At 42.3% G+C, this 16001-nt stretch overlaps 2 protein-coding genes across 6 annotated transcripts in view; both read right to left on the reverse strand.

Annotated features, from left to right (window-relative positions):
* Positions 1-6455, reverse strand: part of myh14 (myosin, heavy chain 14, non-muscle) — a 29859-nt gene extending 23404 nt beyond the window's left edge. For all 5 annotated transcript variants that reach the window (XM_056380707.1, XM_056380705.1, XM_056380708.1 and 2 more), the window contains exons 1-3: positions 6319-6455; positions 2603-2780; positions 649-855 (exon numbers count right to left, since the gene is read on the reverse strand). In XM_056380707.1, coding sequence (XP_056236682.1) covers positions 649-855; positions 2603-2767 — 372 coding nt within the window. In that variant the 5' untranslated portion in view covers positions 2768-2780; positions 6319-6455. The remainder of the gene's footprint in view (positions 1-648; positions 856-2602; positions 2781-6318) is intronic.
* A 1459-nt stretch (positions 6456-7914) lies between these two features.
* kcnj14 (potassium inwardly rectifying channel subfamily J member 14) lies at positions 7915-15224 on the reverse strand. The gene is made up of 3 exons (XM_056379757.1): positions 12844-15224; positions 11330-11647; positions 7915-10859 (listed from the first exon to the last, which is right to left on the reverse strand). Exons 1-3 carry the CDS (start codon positions 13903-13905, stop codon positions 10629-10631), a joined length of 1611 nt encoding a protein of 536 aa, XP_056235732.1. The 5' UTR covers positions 13906-15224; the 3' UTR covers positions 7915-10628.
* Between the last annotated feature and the right edge of the window lie 777 nt (positions 15225-16001).

Consider the following 16001-nt stretch of genomic DNA (forward strand, 5'->3'; position numbering starts at 1 on the left):
CCAACCACACCCAGACATCAGCATTCTCATAATTCATTACGACCATAGTCAAAGTCATGATTGTAAAACCCCCTTTACCTTATTTTTTTATCGTAACACACCTCTCGAAGCTATTTCAACAATCCATCCCTGCTCCTCTCAGCCCATCTCTTAAGCTTTCCTCTGAGCTACATCCTCCATCTGAGTGACAGGACACGGCATTTAATTGCCTATATATCATGCTACTTTAATTCCACATACTATAGTATATACTGTCAGGGTATGTCAGTTATCATTGGCTTGTATCACTATCACTTCTCTTCCTATCTGTCTTTCTGTCCATCTATGTATACTCATAACTCTTCTTTGCACTCTTGTCTCCCTTTTCTGCAACAGAAACCAGAGACGCTCCCATTGCCCCACATGAGCAACTTTGTAAACTGACTCCTCACCTCTCTTACTGCCCCATATCAGTTACACAGGAGATGCCAGAGGAGCTCATTGCTAACACATGCATGTACAAAACGTCACAGGCTATGTGTGCGCCCAGACCGCTCCCTCCTGTTCATGCATGTATGTGTACAGGTGTACTGGTTCTGTACTAGAGACACATATTAGTTTTATGCTGTGAATGCGTTCTTACATGCATTCAATTTTTTGTGCACTCACATAGATCAAACCGGAGAAGTATCTCTCTCTAAGGTTGTGAAGCACGGAGGCTTCGTTGAGGCAGGTCAGGTCGGCCATGTCCTCCACTTTACTGAAGCGAGGAGGGTTCATCCGCTGCACCTCCTCCCTGGACAGAGTCAGCTTCCGCTGGCTGTCTGTAAGCTCAACCTCCACCTCGTCGCCGCGCTCCTCCCGAATACTGGCCGACTAGGATTAGAAAGAGACAGAGAGATTTAACAAAAAAAGTACAGGGAAAATCAGTTGCCAGATACTTTAAATCTGCTTGAGAAAGGTAATCCACAGTGGACATCAAGATTTCAGTTGGATGCCAAAAAGTAATGCATTCACAAGACACGCTGTCATAAAATAAATTTCTCTCTAATCAATAAACGAAATTCAATCCCTTCAAAAGAATAATGTGAATTTAATGTTTAAAATACCCTCCATTAAAAAGATGTGGTTTGGCAGCTTAAAATCTTCTCAGAAGTCGTAAACATGTTGATGTTGCATTTTCCTTTGATGCACCAATAACACAGAGCTTTTAGAGCGGCCCTTGCTCATAATAAAAGCAACATTGACTAAAAATAAAACAGACTAAACTATGACAGTGTGTCATATTACCAATCCCAAGCAAGTTTCAAGATTCTGAAATTTTTTATCCTGCACTGAAAAGAATAGATGCTAATTGCTCCCTGGAAACCATTAGCTTTAGATTGCTTTGGAACATTGTAGTTGTACTGTAGGTTTGTAGCTCCTGGGCTATAGGACAACAAAAATCTGGTGTAGCCCTTTAAATCTACAGTAAACTGGCTGGCCTGCATTTAAAATGAAACAAATATTGAAACTTTATTGGGGAAAATGTTTGGCAGTATCTCTGCCAGTGATCTTTAGAGTATGAGTGTCATTATATTAGACAACAGAAGAACAGATGGAGAAAGAAAGTAGAAGAGAGGACCTTCTTTGTCACTCTGCTGGACTCGTGCTTGTTGGACAGGAAGTAGTAAATTCGGGGACTGACCAGGTCACAAGACTCTGCTTTGCTACACTTTATTCTCTCTGCTACTTGATATGCACCACACACAAAATACTGTATGCGTGTGTCTGTGTTTGCATGCATGTGGGTGTATATTAGTCACAGATTGAACTACATGCTCAGAATATGAAACTGGATGAAAGCGTGCGTGTCTTTGTGTGTGTATGTGCGTGTATAGTGTATGAATGTGTGTATTTGGTGTGTGTGTGTGTGTGTGTGTGTGTGTGTGTGTGTGTGCATGTGTGTGTGTGTGTGTGTGTTTGTCCAACAGTGCAATTCTCAGATCATGAGTGTAAAATGAAGTCAGTGTCTCTGCAACGGCCTCTTTAACATTAGGAGGCTGAAGGAGAGTATTGTTCTATTCATAGAGCTCTCTATGAAACCAGTCCAGCAGAGAGAGTGAGACTCAGAGATAGGACATTGAATTCATATGTCACATCCTACAGTATGCACTAATAAAAACTTGTAATGTGCATTATACAAGGGAAAGTGGAACTTATTAATCTTAGGACAAAGGCCTTGTGATAGTCATTAAGCCTAAATGTGTAAGAAAGCATCACAAGGCATATCAAAGGAGGAAGATAAGCATAAAAATAGGGCACTGTCATGGGGATAAAAAAGTAAAAATGATAACATACACATATAGACATACACACCCTGTACTGCTTTGCCTCACCCTTTTGACACACCTCCAGTGGAAGGCACATACTTGGGGCTAATAATTTACCAGAGGCTTAATAGCAAGAAAGTGAGAAAAAGAAATGTGTAAATAAGTTGAAAAAATAAACCACATTTAATCCTGAAATTTAACTTGTTTAACCTCTTTACATCCACTGTGTCCTCAAGTACATGTTGGTACTTGTTGGGAACAAAAGCCCAAGGGTCATCCACTTCTCTTCTGAGTGGACAACACCAGCTTACCTCAAAGCCATGCTTCTCTGATGGCACCCACACCAGCCTCTTGGCCGCCCAGTCGGCCTGGCTGGCGGCAGAGAACATGGAGTTGGACGTGGGAGACCCTGGCGCCGCCCCCGATGACAGGAAGCGGGTGACATCGTTGACACCGCCCCCCGTTGGCCTGGACATGGTACTACTGGCACTGGGAGATGAGACAAAAAAAAGAGGGACAATAAAAAGTTAGTATGTGTCGAGCGATTTCTCTCTATTTCTACTCTCTTGGGGGAGGCTGAAAACTGGAGCACCGTGGATGATGTAAAGGACTGTCAGACAGTGACACTGATGTGATTCTGTGTCAAGGCATTACAGACACACACTTCATTGGTCCCACCCACACATATAGGAAGAGCAGTAGTAGCACGCAAGTAGCATGAAGGCTGCATCCAGTTGAGATTGGGCCAGGGATGGCCTAATTCAAAGACACAGCAAATCAAGGAGAAGACAGGGATGGAAAAAGGCAGAGAGATTGGTGGGTGGAGGGGTGGATGGGTGGAGGGGTGGAGGGGCAGCGAGATACATCAATCGACTGAGTAAACTGACATGACAGTGAGAGGGGGAGGGATGGCGAGGAAGAAGGAAAAGGGTGGGCTGGGAGTGGGGAGAAAGGATCATACTGGACCGAATCTGTTGTTAACTCAAAGAAAATGAGGCAGCCTTGTAGTACAGGCCACTGGACTCAGCAGAGATAAAACTCCAGTGAGGCCCTCTACTGAGGACTCATGCACACACTGGGGCCAAAATGTCAATTCGCCTTAGGGGCTGGTATCATGTGAGAGAGGAGGTGACTGGAGCCAGAAGTTGTCACCACTCTAAAACACGAAGCAATCTTCAGTCAGAGTGACAGTAATACTGCAACAGGATGTTTTCAGATTTGCTCTGCCAACCAAAAAATCATGTCCAGCAGTAATTCTGTGAGAAAAGTTCCCTTATTGGAGAGAGAGGGAGAACTCGTGACTTTAACACTGTCCATTGACAGCAGTAAGGATGACTTTGCTTCAGATGGAGTGGCTGCTGCCCTGCAGAGGATGTTCCATACTGACCATTTAAAAGTGACTGTCGCTAATGTTCACACAGCATTAGCACTGATCAGGGCGGTAGATTATGACCCACTGAATGTTACACGGGATTCACATCATTGTTTATGACATGCAAGCGTTCTTACCATCAGACAGCCCCTGCAGTTTGTTGTATAGGAAGATGGGAAGGGAAAAAAAACTGTGTATGGACAATACAAGAATTTATCATCTATCCAACTTTATCTTTTTTTTTGCTTTCTCAGGCACGTTCACATTATTTAGCGGCATGAGTGATATTGTATATCAACGGTTTCAAAAAAATCCATGTCAAAATTACATCTTGGACAAAGCTGCTGAACAGAATCTTTACATGGATTTATCGCACAGTAAGTGATTAAAATTGTGACCCAAATGATCTATGATTCCAAAATCAGACATTTGAAAATTTCATTGATGACATAAGATTTCATTATTGGTAGTAAAGCAAAGGGCTTCTGTATCTTCACATATCTGAGACTTTAATGATGATGTAAATTAGGCTTTATAGAGGAATGAGCTGACTCAAGGTCTTCTCAAGTAACTAAAAGCTATGAAACCAGCATGTCAACTGTCAACTTTGAACAGACAGGTAAGTTATTGTACCGGCTTGTATGGTGTGTGTTTGTTAACTATTAGGCGTCTTCATGCCTCAGCAGGTATGTCATCAGTCCTGATCCCTGCTATGCGTCTCAGTCTCAGTTTTCTCCTCTCTGTCTGCTCATGACAAGTCCAAGTCCCCAACCCTGCCGTTACCATACTTGTTACTCCAATAAGACTCTGGGTGTGTAAACATGTTGACAAAAGAAGTCGCACCACCCAGCCAGTCAGTATGGAAAATATGTGATCCCTTAGTGGCATACAACAGCTGTGAATCTGTTTTTAAAGGCTGGTGTCTCAATATAAATTTATATCTTTCTCACGGAAAACAAATCCCACGAAGAGACCTACTCTCAAAAACTTCCAACTTCCCTACCCTGTCTGTGGCACTCAGCCCCAACCCTGCTGGTTCTGAAGATGTAAATCATTCAAAACGGGTCACAAATGTCTAGTTTTGGCCAGAAATGTTCACAAACAGCTGGGCACTGTAACTTTTAGCAAATGCTACTTAAACAGGGGTAATTACTGCATTTGTTTGAGACCATCTTTGTCACAGATTCCTTTGTTGCTCTTGTGAGCATTTACCGCGCCAGGAAAGTGTATTTGGGACATGAGAATAATTTAAAGTGCCCCTGCTCATGGTAATGAAGGAACCCAGTGTAACGGTGTGGCTCACTGATGTGTTTTAATAGATTTAGGACAAAGTGAAGGTTCATGGCACTGGTGAACAAGCGTTATCAGGCTTAGTATGATTAATTCATTATTTGTTTTCATCGTTTTATGACATTTGATGACAATAAGAAAAATAAAGAATATTGCCAGCCTGTCCTATAGTAGTAATATATGACCAATTCTCTGTCCAATTAGCATATGAGATGCAGACAACTCAATACGGTTTCTCACTTCAAATCATCTTCGACAATGATTGTAGATGAGGTCTCTGCTCATCAATCTTATAGTTGCAGTGTATGGTGCTGCGGAGTCCCATCGATGCCAACGATTCCCCTAGAGCAAAATCTTAATGCACACACTCACACTCACACACATACACAGAGACCTCACAGGTTGTCGCAGTACAGCCTGGACTGACCAGCAAACTCGTCCTGCAGCAGCTGGAGTTGCCAAAATCAGACTGCTCTCCTCCATAGCAACACCCTGAACACTCAGCAGCAGCCCACAGACAATACCTTCTGAGTTTCAACTGAGGTCATTCACTGCGGGGGGTCCTGTGTGTGTGTGTGTGTGTGTGTGTGTGTGTGTGTGTGTGTGTGTGTGTGTGTGTGTGTGATTAATGAGTGGGTGCCTACGCTTGATTGTGGTGCGTGTGTGAAGCGGACAGGGGAAGCTGGAAACGCCTTTTTCTTCAGCTTTGATGCGAAGTGGCATTGCATCGGTGATGATATTGTGACATCTGCGCACATTAGCGGACAGTAAGGAGAGGTGACAATATTAAGCCACTGCCTATAACAATTACAGTGCGGCTGCAGAGCAGTACAGCTGCGGCGTGACCCCTATAAATTACCTGCATTTTAAGACTGTAGCTCCAGCACAAACACTGACGAAGCCAACCACACCTTGAACATAAGACATGAACAATCACATGGGCCCCAGCCTTTAATTGACTATGTGAACTGCAGACATGTGGCAGCCACAAAACCAAGCAATTTTCACTGGAATTAATAGGTAGGATTTATTACCATTACTGTATTGGCTAATACACTAGGCTCACAGTAGGCGTATACCTTATAAATATATGGGTCGAAATCCTTTATAATATGGTCCTTAGACACAGTTTTCCTTGGTCAGACTTCAGGTCATCTCGATGTAAGCCTCTCTTCGAAGGCGTTCATAACGATCAAGCTAACATAAACGCCACTAGTCACACCAATCTTTCATTTTTAGGCGTTATCCCACCGCATTTAGACTAACCAAGCGAGGTTAGCCTGCTCCACTGAAATATGATACGTTTAGGATATTACACCGGCTATTTACGAGTTGGATTAGGGTAAAGGCAATTAAATCTCTCACCTTCAGGTTCCGCTCTGAGTCGTGGATAAGGCTGTGGTGCGAGGAGAACCGGGATGAGGCTGTTTCTTGGGTATTTTGCTCCCTGATAGGTGTATAGGCTACCGCATATGCGGCTTTTATCATTGCACCGCTCTCTCAGTGAAGCCGCACACACTGAGAATAAAACAGACGGAGAGCAGTGAGGGCACGGCGACGGCTTCAGCCCCGGAGAAGAGCTTCCTGCCAGAGGACCAACCGGATACGAGGAGACGGCTCCAAGACAAGCCCTAGTGAGGAACGACTCCAATCAAAATCTACAACCGAGCAGTAGACCCGCCTCATGAATACGACGGGAACTTTCCGCCCCACAGCTGGCATGAAACAGGAGCGGCGACGAATGGTGTTGTCGGCAGCGCAGAAATCTCCGCCATTAACCAATGCTAACGGATAAGAGGCGGGGCTAACTGTGACTGACGTGTCATACAGCCAATAGGAGTGCTGCAGCAGGTGGCTGTGCGGCACTCTCGCGCTAGAGTAGGGAAATTTGCGCGCCCTTTGTTTACCACTTCTGTTGCAGCGAGTGCCCGCAGACACTGATCTGGGATCGGATTTGCTCGAATCCCCGTCCAGACACAACCTACGGTTTACTTGGAATGATCTGACTCCAGGCGCGTGATTCAGATCATCCCACAAAATCCGCCTGAACCCTGGTAGCCGAGGTACCAGGGTTCCGGGGCAAGTGATACGTATTTACACCGGTGTAAACATCACAGCAGTCATCGATAAAACTTCTGAAATGTTCATGTAGCCCATATAATATCCTACATAGGAAAATGTATCGTATGTATCATAAAGTGAACTCCTGAGGAGAGTGAGATGCGGTTGAAAACACCGCATTGAAGCCAGTTGTAAAATGAATTATCATTATTTTGTCAGAAAACTATAGCTTACTTTTAGCAGTATTGTAAGTGTCTAATATTGGTAATTGTGACCATAATCCTATTACAGACATCTAAGGCTACATTTTCTTTTACAATAAAATTACAATTAATAGATACTTGTCCTTTTCAGCGTGTCACAAGTGGAGGGCCACTGAGAGAGGGGTGGGGGGGTGGGGGGTGATGAAATTAAATAATCCATGAATAATGTTGTAGTTATTTTCAGAAGGGGTGTTTATTTTTTATCAGTTGTTTATTTTTTATCATTTATCAGCAGTGTTAAGGTTTGATGGCCAGTCACTGGAAGTTGTTTCACTAGATATAAACTAATTAACCACATACTGCAGAAACGTACATGTTATTTAGACTATAAGAATAAATCAAAACTATTATACTTTAGTTTAATCCTTTAACTGCCAATGTTAATTTTGTACATAATTTTGGTACATCATAAGGTTTTAACATTCTTCCATGTGCTCCTATAAGAAATAAATGAATTGTTTAGTTTAGGTCCAGTCTCTACTCTGACAGACAGGACTATCAGGGAAAATGTAGAAAACACAAACATTTCTAGCACTTCCTTCTGTGACAAAACAAGATTTTTGTTTTGCATCTATAAGAGTCTTATAGACTTGCAGCATGAGCTGCAAGGAGAGCTACAAGGTGGATAAATAAAGAATCAACCAATAATTGCAATTCAGTCCCTGTTTTATTTGCTCTACAACACAGTTCATTTTCACTTGGAAGTGCTCTGCGCCTGAGGCAGCTCTGAAATTACATTTCAACATACGAGCAGAGAGGTTTCCCTTTACTTTAGAAAAATAACCAAGGAAAGGTAGCTACAGCTTTTATTGGTTTCATCTCACTAATTTATTAAAAATGTATGTAGTATTACAGTTTACCATGTATTTTATACAATGTATATTATAAATACTTATGATTTAAAAAATGTAGTATGTTTACTGTGAGTAGTGAACCCTAAGCAACCAGTGAAAATACTAAATAAAATAACTGTCTATTTCTTTCTGGGGTGTTTAAAAGCGCTATCGTAGTTAAAGTGATGGTGCTATAAGTTCAAGTTACATTTCATGGAAGTGGAGGCAGGGTGAACAACATGACCCACCGTGCAGCCTATAAATAGAACATGGTAGCCATAAAGGAGAAGTGTAAGTGAAGACACAAACACAGAACAGCATTAACATTAATTGTAACGGATAATATGTCATCAATCCCTCAACCCCCTGAGGTTACCACAGAATATCTTTTCAATAACTCAAGTGAAACACTGTGACTGATGCATTGAGGTTAACCTGTGTTTATCCAGCAACACTACTGTGCTGTTTTAGAGCTTCATCAGTGATATTAGTTTCCATATATTACTTTAGTGCAAAGTACAAAAAACAAGTTCCCAGGCTGTGCATTGGACAGGCTGATTATTGGTCAACACTTAATATAAAGGTGCATTCCTTACACTCCCTATTTCTCCTACAACACCTTCTGTAATCAAATACTCAGGTGGTATAATTTACGGGAAATGATTACATGATCTAAAATAAATGAGAACACTTCAGATGCTCTGTAATACACCTACAATTGCAACTATCACATAGTCTACCTTATTATTCAGCTAAAAGCATCTATCTGTTATCAGTGCATGGTTATATACTACTCAATCATTGAGCAGATTCACAGTAATTATTTGCATAGACATTTTGTCTACTTAGAACAACATACTACGAATGTTAAGGTGATTGCAAAAACACTCTTGCAAGAATAACATAATGCAAATACATACAATAAAAATAAGCTTTAAGCACATTTTAAACATGAAATTAATTGCTACAGATGAAGGTCCAGTTGCAAAATCTGTAGTTCGTTATGAAGGCACCACCCACTACACTGTTCTCACATTTTGTGAGAGAAACCAACAGTACCACATTAGATTTAGGAGGGTGTCACACGATTTTATGGGCACAAAAATATAGAACAATTTTCTATGAATGTCATCTAATTTCCAGTTTGATCCTCATCAGTTTGTGCAGATGGTGGACAGTTGCTTTACTCTCAGAGATGCAGCAACAAAGTCATTACCTTCATCTTAACACTTCATACACTCAGTTTAACTTGGTACTGTTCTAGTGATGTTGGCGGTGGCTGCAGGCCTCCGGTGTATTTACAGTCAGTGAGAGCAGTTCCTTTTGCCAGTCTGAAACATCAAAGGTCATCCAAGTGCCGAGACACTTAAAACATTATAATGTCATAGCGCAGTCCCAATTTACTAACAGAGCAAAACAATACAGTGTGGTTGATTTTAGCAAAAGAGAACATGAAAAGATACTGTATATAGTAGTGCAAGAAAGAATGTATGGTGGTAAACTGGTATGGACACAGCCAACATCATCTGTCATTGTGTACCACTGCAGTAAAGATGACTAACACTACAATGCTTCCTCTGACCTACTGGCATTCAACTCAACACAAACGGTAGATTAAATAAAGCAAATGTTACAATCAAAGAACATTGTTTTCATGACACATAGAAAAAAGCCAAAAAATAAACAACATACAGTACATCACATGGGAAAGAAACTGCTCAAAGCCGCTGCTAGTTTTCAGCTGTTTCTCCATGTTACTGTTGCTCACTTTGGCTCTACAAGAAGCCTATCCTAATACTGATTTACATTCTCAACAGCCCCTCAAGGTCAAAGTATCACAAAATGTGCACTGTCCATACTTACCATAAGAAAATAAAACATGAAAGTGATAAGTCAGCATCATATTGGAGTACATTCCTGAGTAGTAAGTACACTACCATTTATCGCTTACAGAAGCCACCTAAATTAGAGGTCAAAATTTTATCCAGGATCACAAAAATGGAGGTGCCGTTGCAGGTTAGAGCCACCATAGGGTGCTGTTGCATACCATGCGAGTCAGGGATTAGAACCAGATGAATGTGCTGTGATAGTGATGGGCCAGATGTGAGACTTAGCAGACGAGTTTTCAATGATTATGACAGATTGCCAGGGCCAATCAGACAACTAGGTCAGTGTAGTAACTTATGTCCCTAATAGACTGACTGTAAACTTTATATTCTTTATCTATCTGTCCATTTCCTTTCTATTTCTCTGAAAAATCTTCTAATCTGTATGATAGTACGGATGTAAATCTTGCAAATGGATGTCTTAACCTGTTCCTACTCCAGACTTTCTTCCCTGTCTAATCACTGTAAACAATCCTGACACTGACAAAAGCATGGCCTTATCTACTTTTAATCCTGCCTCTCTTGGTTTGCTCATTCCTAACTGTCTAAGCCTCTCTTTTTGCCTGTACTTCCTCTAAAGTCCAGGGTCATCGTCCTGTCTCTTTTCCCTTGAGGCCTGCTGTCCATCAAGTTCAATTGTAGTGGAGATGTTCCGCCAGAGATGGCCTTTGGGTCAGTGGGGAGGGACACTCAGGGTCTCGGTCAGGCTCATCATCAGGGGAGACAAGTTGCAGAGCCACTTCATTCTCATAGCAAAATGACGCGCGAGAGCTCTGAATGTATTTTTGCTCGGCCAGCTCTTTAGCGCTGCATGACGGTGTGTTGGGAATTTCATATGTCCGATGGAAGAACGAGTAGTCCACCTGGAAAAAGGGTAGAACACAAACATTTTTCAATACACATTTTATTTGAATGGTTACAAGACAAAGAATCTATAGCTAAGCTAGTGGCTCTGTGAGGTTGCATTTGAGTAGAGTGGTGCTTTGAGCTAAATGCTAACATCATCATCACAATAATCGGTGTTTGGGCATAAACCAAAGTACTGGATAAATAGACATTTTAACCTGATGGTGGCGCTAGAGGACAAGTGAAGTGGTAATAAGGATACATCATCTGGAAATCATTAATGTCTCGTTTTGGACCAAAGTGGTGGATTCATCAAACAACATTGCAATCACTAGGGCCATGCTTCAAATGTGGCTAAAAACACTTACACACTTAACATACACCCCTCCCAACTATAGTGAAGTAATGAATACTTCATTTCAGACTTAGCATAGGGGAAGGGGATGTTCTATATCCTTCATGTATATCTCTGTCTTTCCTCTCTCACCTGGTAGCAGTCTTTCCTCTCGAAGAGCACTGGTTCAAAGCGGTGTCCCCAGAGGATTTCGGAAGCCAGATAGGAGCTACGGCACTGTGTGGTCATGGCTGTGGCCTCCACCATTCCCTCAAGTATGACCACTACCTCCAACTCAGAGTCACTCTCCAGAGTCTTTCGGTCCATCTCAAAGAAGGGCGACTCATCGTTAATCTCATGAACAATTGTAACAGGTGAGACCAAGAAGATGCGGTCAGTGCCAGTGTCAAAACCCACGTTGATATCCATGTTGTCCAGTGGGAGGAACTCTCCCTCTGGTGTCACCCTTGGCTAAGAGCAGGTTGAGAAAAGAAAGTAAAACAAAGTCACTATTTAGTACATAAAACTTTCCACATCAGATGTTCCAAATTGATTTTCACATGTGGGAAAATATCAAATGGAGACCAGAAACGATTTCCAATATGAAACAAACAAAAGCAAAAGGCAGGCTGGACATGGTCGAGTACAATGGGCCATAAAAATGAATAAAATTAAGCTGTAATTTTGGCATCAAAATGGAAAACCATGGTATAAAGAAGATGTGTTCTGTCACCTCTAAAGCCATAATGTATATGAACATTTTAAATTCAATTAACATCATTTCCTAAGGTCATCAGAGGAAAGCATTGGAAATTAAAAGTTCTTACCCTGACCCAAAGCTTAGAATTTGGTTTATATTCAGTTAAATTTGACAATGTGAGTCTTCAGTCATACCATCAATACAAAGGCTTATGCATTGGTGGTATTACATTGCTTATACTCACCCAACCCTTACTATAGAACAATATCCAGTTCCCGCATTTAGAATTGTATTTCTTTGATCCTTGCAAACTTAATCCCATCTGCCCTGTCTGAACTTTGATATGGTCATGCTATTAAGAGATATCAAACTGTCTATGCTTTAGCCTCAGTGTTACACAGATTTTGACCCTGCGGACAACTCTGGCAGCACACACACATATACAGACACAGCGATGATGATGATGACAAAACATTCCCCCCAAAAAAACACGTTGAAAACTACCCACATTGGATCAAACAGTAGGGTAAACAAACGTATACATACAGAACAATCACCTAACCCACATAGATACAGTACACACAAGGGAAAATGAGATGACAAAGGACAATAGTTCTTAGTTAAAGAATTGTGGGCAAGTTAATCCATGGTAAATCTTCCTAACCCCAGAGGGAAAATAAAACAAGCTCTCATTAACTACGGTCCACAGGATACAGGCCAGATGGTCTCAGCGCTCTCTCTTTCTCTCTGCTGCAACCTTTTTTCCACTACCGCTATCTCTCACAGTCACAACCTCTATTTTTTGGTGCTTTTTTATTTTTATACTTTTCCTTGACTATTTTAACCTCACCAAATTACTTCTTTGACCCTTTCCTTACAAAAATAACCCTTGTCTCTTATCATTGCCATACTTTCTGACCTCTTTCCTCTTTTCATTGTGGTCATTATACATCTTCCCTCCACTTACCTTTAATAGTTGTGCTCTGACATGTGCCTCTACCAGGTGGCTCTTGCGTAGGTTTCCAACCCTCCACATCATGCAGAGTTTCCCATCCCTTAGTGCCACCACAGCTGTTTCAGAAAACACTAGTGTTTCGTTGCGCTTCTTGGGCTTGGCAATCTTTGCCATGACTGCCCCGATGATGAAGGCGTCAATAATGCAGCCCACAATGCACTGCAAAACGACCGCCACCACCGCCAGGGGGCATTCTTCGGTCACGCTTCTGAATCCGTAACCGATGGATGTCTGCGTCTCCAAGGAGAATAGAAAGGCCGCCATGAAGCTGTTCACTTGGAGGAAGCATGGCTCCTCAACAACTGCCTCTCTATCAGACTCTCCTCCAGAACCGGCCTCTCCTGATCCCAGAGAGGAACCTGAGCTGGGGGTAAGCCGAATGGAGAGGTCCCCATGTGCGGAGGCAATGAGCCAGAAGGCAAATCCAAAGAGCAGCCAGGAGAGAAGGAAGGAGAGGGTGAAGATGACCAGCATCCAGCGCCAGCGGATGTCCACACAGGTGGTGAAGAGGTCACTGAGGTACCGCTGGCCCCTCTCACTCATGTTGACGAAGGTGACGTTGCAGCGTCCGTCCTTGCCCACAAAGCGTTGTCGGGGCCAGCGGCTTGAGCGCCTAGTGCGCCGGCGGCTGGTAGTCGAGGGGGAAGAGAGTGAATCTGGGTCCGAGGATGAACGGCCTCCACCTCTTCCTCCTCCACCACCGCCTCTTCCGCTCCTTAACCCTGAGCACTTTCCTCCTGCTCTCATCCCGCCTTCTCCTCCTGAAGCTCCCCCAAATGACTCTCCAATGGCACTCTGCCTCCGTGCATTGTTGGTGTTGCTCTGAAGAGGTAGCGCTTTGCCGTTGAGGGCATGGGTCGGGGAGGGGCTGGTTGGGGTCCCTGACCCCACTGGGCTCCCCCCTGCCCGAGCCGTATCTGCAGCACTCTGTGCTAGCCTCATGACCTCCTCTTCCTCCACTGGCCCATCCACCACAGCACTGAAGCGGCGTTTCACACGTGCCGCTCCCATCATGTACTATAAAGTCTCCTCTCTGTTATAGAGAAGTTCAGTTTCTCAGTATTTCTTAGTGAACCTTGATTTGAATGTTGATGTGGTAACTAAGCAGCTTGATGAAGTCAGGGAAGTTAAGTATGGTGACTGACAACACAGTCAGTCTTTCAGGCCTTCTTAATGAAGAGATATTTGTAGGTCCATAGTGGTCAATGATAACCCAGAGAATAGTTCCCGCCAACGACACTAATCAGTCATTTGTGTCAGTATCCTTTCGGCAAACTGTAATGCTTTTTCTCAGTATAGTCTATCCTTTCAGTGATAGATCCCTCAACAAAGTGGGCTTTCTTGAAGTAGGTCCACAGGTTGATCCAGTAACAAACCAGTTAAATCATACTCACTGAAGGAAATAAAGTGAGTTGAGCTGAAATGAAGGATGTCAGCAATAGGAAGGAATCTTTTTCTGTAACCCTCAATTTGCAAGAACTGATTTGACAAGGAGTAGTAGGGCTGGGTTCACCTCAACAGACATCACAGGAGCATGCTGGATAGGTTCAGTTCAGTTCAAAACAATAAAAGGGAAGCCTTGAGCAGGCATGAACTGATAAAAGCTGTAAACTGATAACGCGGTGGAGTAAGAGGATGGAGATGAAGACATTAAGGATTTACAGCTCATTACAGGGTACATTTCATAACATGTGGACAAGATGCAGATTAGGCATAATTTTAGGCATTAACTTCCAATAGGATGATATGATATCATTTCCAACATGCAGTCAAAAAAAGCACAAAAAAAGAAAAGAAAAGAAAACATGCCAATTCTTACGATCAAAGTTCTTCCCAGTTTCACAACCCCTTGGTATGGGCATGAGGAAATAAAGAATACAGCACTTTCAGAAAATTAAATGCTTACAGATATTATTCATCGTCATAATTCAGTGCCAATACGTCTTGGATAAAGCGCTTAATATAATGCAGCAATTCAATAAGCTTGTCTTCCCAAGTCAAGGAAATGTCACTTTTTCCCAGCAAGAGGGGCCCAACTGAAAAACATTTGTTTGCCATTTCCTGTTCAGTCATGTCACTGCTTTAACAATTTCACATTTTCTTTCTAATGGTCTGTATTTATGTTTGATGGCCATTGTCAATTTGGTGAAGACTTGCTTTGGGTCCTTACTGTTGCATGGATATTATTGACCTGAACTACACGGCTGTTAGCAATCATCTGCAACAGTTAATCTCTCTGGACAGAACATACCTCATTACAGCTCAGCATTACGGCTGAGAATTCACCTATGCCTGACAAAAGATAAGAAGAAGAGAAGAAAACAACAGAGAGAGATTACTTTGATCTATCTCCGACATTGCTTGTGATTTTAGATTTAAGTGGAAGATTAATATGGAGGAAAAAAGGTAAGTACACAGGTCACCTGAGGAAGTTTTCTACATTTTTCTGGAGGTCTGGTGCCAAGGTTGGTAGATCAGGTGTATGCCACAGAAGGAGAGGAGCTGAGAACTAAGGTAGCTGACAGCGTAACTGGGTTTGTGGATTGAAATCTCTTACTCAGCATCCCTGAATCATATCACCAAAAGGCTACCTGAACATCAGAGAGAGTTTCTGCAAACAACAGAGATGATTATCATATGCAGATGCAATGTGCTACTAAGGACATGCAAGCTTGCACCATAAACTACTAAAAAACATGCATGAGCATGCAGAATTTCATAATCTATAGAAATAATGCATAAAAACTCATAGTTTTTAAATTAAGCAAAAGAGACTTCCAAATACATCTGGCAATGAAAAGATATGCTTGTTAGTGTTTACCTTGCCCAACCATTTCCAGAAAACTCTACTACTGAATCATGACAAAGTATCCACATCCAGTCTCTTTGGGACAGTGGACAGAATCAACCCCTCAACCGTAATCCTCAACTGTGACAAGTACAAACACAACTGAAAAACATTCGACAAGAGCTACTGCTATAACTGTACAAATATGGAAGAAGCCATTTCAGTCAACCAGTAACAGCAGGGTAGTCAAAAGTCTACAACAAATGGAAATGGGGAAAGAGATCCCTCCTGAAGTGGGAAGTGACATATGGGTTCATCTTCA

This window comes from Seriola aureovittata, chromosome 7, assembly GCF_021018895.1.
Source record: "Seriola aureovittata isolate HTS-2021-v1 ecotype China chromosome 7, ASM2101889v1, whole genome shotgun sequence".
Classification (NCBI taxonomy): domain Eukaryota; kingdom Metazoa; phylum Chordata; class Actinopteri; order Carangiformes; family Carangidae; genus Seriola; species Seriola aureovittata.